Genomic DNA, 7,651 nt, shown 5'->3' with positions numbered 1-7,651 from the left:
TACAAAGTTATAATTTTCCTAACATAACTTTCCTGTACTATAATATTATATTCTATTATAGTATAGGCCGATTATCTTCTGGTTTAAATGGTGTATTTTACCTCGAGTCCAGTCTCATTCCAAACGTCGTAAATTGTTGTATCTGCACGAACCCAGTCTTTACTAAAATCATCCATACATCAATTGTCTTAAAATCATTTATTTACTACACTAAGTAATTAACAGAAAACATACAAACAGTCATTATCGTCACAAAGGATTGGTATAGTAATGTGCGCTAATGGCTAACAGGCATGGCTGGTCTGTTAGACAATGGGTCATAAACGGTCAGCTGAGAAGGTACACAGAGTTCATTAATATTAACAATTGACAATTGAAGGCTCGCTCATTCGGGAACAATTGCAATCAATATATATTTACGCTCATGTGTCGTCGTTCTTTGTTGGAGCGTCTGTTCTGTTGGGGAGTTTTGTCCACGTTCTCTCTCTCTCTCTCGGTTAGAATGAATCTTTCAGAACGACATTCATTAATGTCGTCATAGAATGGATGTTTCGTTGGTCTTCGCGTTCGATGATATAATTTACTTAGCTGCAGACTAATAATTAATATCAAAGACTTGTTCTTATTCTGTCGGTATCAATAGTCTAACTGCCTTTTTCAGGGGCAGAACGACAGATTTTTACCTTGTCAGCTCGGGGATTCGATCTTTGATATCGCAATTTTATCTCGTTATTAGAATGATTTGTATGGATGTTGTAAATGCTAGAATTATCTGGGTTACTGTGGCTAACCCAACCAGTTGAATACATCTTTTCATGATCTAAGTTAGAAACACTTGGTATAACTTGTGACACTTTATTTTACAGGCCTGTTTTAGAGCATATTCTCCTGGTAGCCTAACTGACAAATCATTTTACATTTTAGTCATTTAGCAGACACTCTTATCCAGAGCAACTTACAGTAGTGAATGCATACATTTCATTTCATGCATTTTTTTTTCTTTTTTCGTACTGGCCCCCCGTGGGAATCAAACCCACAACCATGGCGTTGCACACACCATGCTGACATTGCAAACACCATGCTCTACCAACTGAGCCACAGGGAAGACTGAGAACAGAGAATAATGAGGAACTAACAATGGACTTACTTTACTTTGAAATGTAGAATACATAATTGGTCATTTATACTGTAGATAAATGCTTGACCAAACATGTCAATAATAAGAATTGAATTAGATCACATTTTCTAATTCTTTATTGACCCCAAAATGTAATAAAAGTATGCTACCGTCAGCAACAACAGAGAATTATTCTGATCTCTTTTCTTCTCTTCTATCACAGATTCATGCCATTATTATATCCCACGTGGAGATCCCTTCTCCATCCCTCTGAATTCCAATGACTTGAGTTCGAAAGAATTAACCTGGAAACACAATGATAAAGTTATATTAAAAAGAAAGAATGGAAAGTTCAAACCAGGCAAGTCTGAGGACATCTCCAATGATGGGTCTCTTCAGCTCAAAGACCTGAAGTTGGCAGATAAAGGTACTTACAAAGCAGAGGTGTTCAACAGCGATGGGACAATTGTCACTGAGAAGTCCTTCATACTGTGTGTGATGGGTAGGTCTCTTTCTCTCTTTCTTTCCAGCCATACAAGAACTATCCTCTCCTTTAGAGACACTGACAGTGGCCATTTTGTTTCCTTCCAGAAAAGGTCTCCAAGCCCTCAGTGAAAATAACCTGTTCTAATAAGGACATCATCTTTACCTGTACCTTGACCAACATTGAGGGAGTGACTTTCCAGTGGAACCAGAACGGAAATCCCATAGATAAGAAAACAGAGCCAAATTTGACCATCCCTCTGAAACCACAGAAAAAGCCAGACACCTTCACCTGCTCTGCAGTCAACAAGGTCAGCAAGGAGACAAGTGACGCCATCAAGCCAATATGCAACGGTACAGAATGTTTTAAAGGGCTCAATCGGAATTCTCTTTGTGAATCTCTCTTTCTCTTTCCTCTGTTTTTTTCTGTCTCTCTGTTTTTCTTCTTCTGTTTCTAAAGAAAAAAGGAACTAATATCTAAGATTGGCCGCGCACCCCATAAAAAGAAAGACAAAAATAAATAATAATTCTCTCCTCTGCTCCACCCCTAATCCCCCACCCTCCTCTCAGCTGTCTCAGACTCAGGAGGTCATGGTTTACTGTTTGGTTTTGATTTCTTGACCATGGTGTGCATCCTGGCCGGGGGAGGGGGCTTGGTACTCCTCCTCATCATCATCACCTTGGTGTGCTGCTTCCGCAGCCGACGCAAGAGCCAGATGCGCTTTGAAGGTAATCGCTTCAGACCAAAGGTCAAACGTCTACGGCTATAGTGTTGGTGTTGTGTGAACAGAAACATTTACGGTATCTACAGTATCTGTCTTTCTTTTGTTCCCTCCCTCATTTCATCTGTTCATTCTCCTTCACAGAGGAAAGAGAGTTGAGACTAGACCCCCTGACCAAGGCCCAGCATCCTTACCAACAAGCAGGCCAGACAAAGCATCCTTCAGACCCAGAGGGCCCTTAATTGGGTAGGTTGGGCTTGTGGTAACAGCTACAGTGGAATTGTATCAAATAGATCAAACACATGGTTTCCAGGTGTTAGATGCCATAGCATTCGCTCCGTTCCGGCCATTATCATGAGCCGTCCTCCCCTCAGCAGCCTCACACATAGTACAAATACATGAACACAAACACACACGTACACATACAGTCTCGTGAAAAAGTACTTGCCCCCTTTCTGATTCTCTATTTTTTTATATTCTTTTGACACTGAATGTTTTTAGATCTTCAACCAAAACATAAAATTAGAAAGGGAACCGAAGTGAACAAGTAACACAACATGTGGATACTTATTTCATTGATTTAATAAACAAAGTTATGCAACACTCAATGCCCCTGTGTGAAAAAGTAATTGCCTTTACACTCAATAACTGGTTGTGCCACCTTTAGCTGCAATGACTCCAACCAAATGCTTCCTGTAATTGTTGATCAGTGTCTCACGTTGCTGTGGAGGAATTTTGGCCTACTTTTCCATGGAGAACTGCCTTAACTCAGCTAAATTTGAGGGTTTTGGCGCATTAATTGCTCGTTTCAGATCCTTGCACAACATCTGTTGGGCTTAGGTCTGGACTAGGCCATTCCAAAATGTTTATATTTGTTGCTTTTCAGCCATTCTGATGTGGACTTGCTTGTGTGTTTTTGGATCATTGTTTTACAGCATGACCCAGCTGCATTTCAGCTTCAGCTCAGGGACAGATGGCCTGACATTCTCCTTCAGAATTATCTGATACAGAGCAGAATTCATGGTTCTTTCAATGATGGCAAGTCGTCCAAGTACTGAGACAGCAAAGCATCCTCAAACCATCACACTACCACCACCAAATGTTGTGGAAGGACCTGAAACGAGCAGCTCATGCGCAAAAACCCTCAAGTATACACATTTTATTTGTTCACTCAGGTTTCCTTTATCTAATATTATGTTTTGGTTGAAGATCCAAAAATATTCAGTGTGACAAAATATGCTACAATAGAGAAAATCAGAAAGGGGACAAATACTTTTTCACAGCACTATATACACACGCATATAACAAGGTACTGATGACAGATAGTTTATATGTCTTGTAAACAGTGGCGATCTTGGTGGAGGAAAAAATAAATAAAATGCTAGATGCATGCCAGGAAAGCCACAACACAACAGTAACAAATACATGAATTGCACTATAACAGTGACAAACGGTGCCCAACAGCAGAGCTTTCTTTTCAGCATCATGGAGGGAATCCTTACCACCGCTACACCTGGCTATCAGCGGAGCCTTGTCTGGCATCGAAACAGTTCATTCAGCCTCATTTACTGCATTTTTAAATAACATAGCTGATATGGCTGACTTGCTTAAACAAATGTGGTTTCTACTGACAATGTAGATGTACAAACTATGGCATAAGGGAACGATGAGTGGATAAAAGGCAATCTGTCATTTTGATTAAGATATTAATGAGCGAACTAAGATGGACGTAGTCAATATAACTATTTGTTCAGCACTGTCAGGTCTACTCCTGCTCCTCCCCTCTGGTGTTCGACGTCGCCAGAATACAAACCATCGGTCCTGGGATTCATCATTATGCACACCTGGCATCCATCATTAAGCACACCTGCAGATCCTTATGATTCACACCTGGACGCCATTTCTTCCTTATTACCTCCCCTTTATCTGTCTCTCCCTTACGTTCATTCCTCAGTCGGTATTGTTCCTGTGTTCATGCCGCTGTTTCGTTTCATATTTGTTGTTTTGTTTCATATTTGTTGTTTTATTAAACGTTTCACCTGCTTTTCGACTTACAGTGTCATCGTTACAAGCACTTTTGAAATGTACAGCGACAGAATTCAGAACATGGGCCGTTCTTACAATATTCTCCCTGTACACCAAGTCAGAACAGTATGATAAATAAAGGGGGCATATAAGCAGACAATGAAAGTTCTTAAAATATTAAATGATGACATTTCTCTAAAACAGGCTATAGGCTACATGTGCACCACCAAGTCAGAACATTTGGCTAAGTTATAAGGGGGAAAGGGACCAAATTATTAAGGTGAGGCACGTGGGCTACTAACAGGTTTGCAAACTGATATGTGACATGTATTAACACCAAAATAACATGCAAAACTTTTTTATAGCTAAACAGATGGGGCTCTGCTGTTAAACTGCACAGAATAAACTCCACTGACTATTTTCATCAATCCACTGATTCTCAGCTCTCCAGTAGTCTGGTCCAGGGTTGTACGCTCTTTGAAGGCAACATAGATGTCCAGACCACCAAAATCCTTGTCCCAGTCTGCCTTGTTCTTCCCATGCTTCCATATGATGCTTGTGATGGGGTCAGTCACTGTGGACTTGTCCTACATCAACACGAGCTTACCCCCACTTTAAGATTAAGCTGATCTGGAAAAACAGACATTCCAAACATATAAAAGAGTATTGATGTATTCAAGTTAGAAGCCAGGGTAACGCTTTATTTTAAAGGGTATAAATGTTACTCCATTGGCATTAAGAATTACATTATTAACTTTCTGAGCTGCCCACTTTGCCCAGAATTTTCCCACTCACTGCCACTGGAGGCAACTGATTTACACTTTTCCTCTGAGGGTGTCATCATGACAATTATTGAGACACCACAAAATTACCAAGCCCTCACAGTGCATCCAAAATCAACACTTCTAATGCTTCCCACAGAGACGGTAGAGAAAGCAAGAAGCCCCACTACCCAATTTTCTCTGATCGGGGCAGGGCCACTCTGGTCTACCTATTGCCCCCGCCCCACGGAGGGGGTCCCCAGGGTGAGACATCACACTGGCTAATTGTTTCTGGGCGGTGCGGGTGAGACAAGCAGGAGGGGACAATATGTAGACCAGAGCCAGCTGTTCCCTCTCGCGTGAGCATGCCAGATATTATGGATGAACCGTGAGCTCACACGGGAAAGCATGCTCACATCACACGGTAAAAGTATACTAACGCGAGACAGGAAACACCCACTTAAGACAGGAACCGTCACAATTTTTTCAATGGTAAAAGGCCTCAGTAAAATGTTATTGACTGACCTTCATGTCTTAAAGTAATGATGGACTGTCATTTATCTTTGCTTACTTGAGCTGTTCTTGCCATAATATGGACTTGGTCTTTCACCAAATAGGACTATCTTCTGTATACCACCCTACCTTGTCCCAACACAACTGATTGGCTCAAACGCATTAAGAAGGCAACAAATTCCACAGATTAACTTTTAACAAGGCAACCTATTAATTGAAATGAATTCCAGGTGACTACATCATGAAGCTCTTTGAGAGAATGCCAAGAATGAGCAAATCTGCAATGGTGTGAAGTACTTAAGTAGTACTTTAAAGTATATTTACTTAAGTCGTTTTGGGGGGGGTATCTGTAAATTACTATTTAGGACAACTTTTACTTCACTACATTCCTAAAGAAAATAATGTACTTTTTAATCCATACATTTTCCCTGACACCCAAAAGTGTGTGTCACATTTTGAATGCTTAGCAGGACAAGAAAATTGCCTAATTCACACACTTATCAAGACAACATCTCTGGTTATTTTGCCTCTTGAAAATTTCAAGAACATTGAACGTTTCTTCAAGTGCAGTTTCAAAAACTATCAAGCGCTATGATGAAACTGGCTCTCATGAGGACCGCCACAGGAAAGGAAGACCCTGAGTTACTGCTGCAGAGGAGAAGTTCATTAGAGTTACCAGCCTCATTTTGATATCTTCACTATGATTCTACAATGTAGAAAATTGTAAATAAAGAAAAAACCCTTGAATGAGTAGGTGTGTCTAAACTTTTGACTGGTACTGTATATACATATATTTATGTTAATAATACAAACAAAATACTCCTAAATGAGCGGAGAAAAATACTCTGACAAAAGTTCTCCACAGCACCTCTTGTTAATTTCATATTTAAATATATTTGGCCTGAGTGTTTTTTGCAAAATATATAAAGGCTTTATTACAAAATACTTACATAACACACACAACACATACACTAGGATTACTGTACAACAGGGGGAAATGATCATGTCAATATAAGCAAGCAAATAATTCAGTTAAAATATAGTAGGCCTAAGGTATGTACAGGGCATTCCTCTGCTTTATGTTGACATGTGCATAACACTTGCTAGCAATAATTGTGTTCTTAAATAGAAGAGAGGACAGGTGGAAGCTCAGAAATATGCAGAGTAGAAGAGGCAGCTTTGGAAATGACTTACTAAAGGAGATTAAAATGAACTAACGCGTGTAACGTTGCCACATTAAATGTGATATGAAACAGAATAAATGGTCATGCATGTATTCCTTGCCATGATGTAAGTGCCGCAGAGTGGATATTCTGTTGATTGGCCAGAAATGATACCTGTCAATTTAAGTATGTGGTGTGAAGAACAGAGAGGAAATCTTTTTGGGAAATCTTTTAAGTAAAATAGTTCCATAATGGTGTAGTTTAAACGTGTTCAACTGGATTATTTGCCAAAAAAAAGGGAAATGACTGGACTTCCATTCAACACCACAGAGTGATGAGTGTATATGATCGAATGTGAATTTTTTATTGACTCTCCTGCTCTTACTAATGGAATATAATTTATATTTTTTGTGGATTTACCTTTTTTTGGGAAAGAACTGAATAATTCTTCGGAATCCTGGATTTAAAGGACATTTTTGGTTGAACTGAATCTCTTTTTTACTTTGTAACAGCTGTCGTAGAGAGGGGACCAAAGCGCAGCATGTTGAGTGCTCATGATGAAATGTATTTTAACTCAAACACTAAAGACAAAAATAACAAAGAGAAAAAAACGAAAGCTCACAGTTCTGTCAGGTACATAGACTAAACAGAATACAACTACCCACAAACACAGGTGGGAAAAAAACCCTACTTAAGTATGATCTCCAATTAGAGACAACGAGGACCAGCTGCCTCTAATTGGAGATCATCACAAAAAAACAACATAGAAATAGAAAACTAGAACTAAACATAGATATAGAAAACATAGAAAAACACAAAACACCCCCTGTCACGCTCTGACCTACTCTACCACAGAAAATAAGATCT

General features: G+C 39.5%; 1 protein-coding gene across 1 annotated transcript; it reads left to right on the top strand.

Annotated features, from left to right (window-relative positions):
* The first annotated feature begins 1,320 nt into the window (after positions 1–1,320).
* LOC106575468 (uncharacterized) lies at positions 1,321–2,619 on the top strand. Its single transcript, XM_045699059.2, has 4 exons — positions 1,321–1,619; positions 1,709–1,954; positions 2,171–2,329; positions 2,467–2,619. Exons 1-4 carry the CDS (start codon positions 1,616–1,618, stop codon positions 2,562–2,564), a joined length of 507 nt encoding a protein of 168 aa, XP_045555015.1. The 5' UTR covers positions 1,321–1,615; the 3' UTR covers positions 2,565–2,619.
* Positions 2,620–7,651: the final 5,032 nt, after the last annotated feature.

Source organism: Salmo salar, chromosome 17, assembly GCF_965601325.2.
Source record: "Salmo salar chromosome 17, fSalSal1, whole genome shotgun sequence".
NCBI classification, from domain to species: Eukaryota; Metazoa; Chordata; class Actinopteri; order Salmoniformes; family Salmonidae; genus Salmo; species Salmo salar.
The sequence above is the reverse complement of the archived record's forward strand: the minus strand, read 5'-3'. Positions and strand labels throughout refer to the sequence as shown.

What these genes read in the sequence shown, in the direction of transcription:
- LOC106575468 (XM_045699059.2), top strand. An exon ending in CATCAAGCCAATATGCAACG is followed by an intron (nt 1,955 to 2,170) that starts GTACAGAATGTT and finishes CCCTCCTCTCAG; the next exon opens with CTGTCTCAGACTCAGGAGGT. An exon ending in GAGCCAGATGCGCTTTGAAG is followed by an intron (nt 2,330 to 2,466) that starts GTAATCGCTTCA and finishes TCTCCTTCACAG; the next exon opens with AGGAAAGAGAGTTGAGACTA.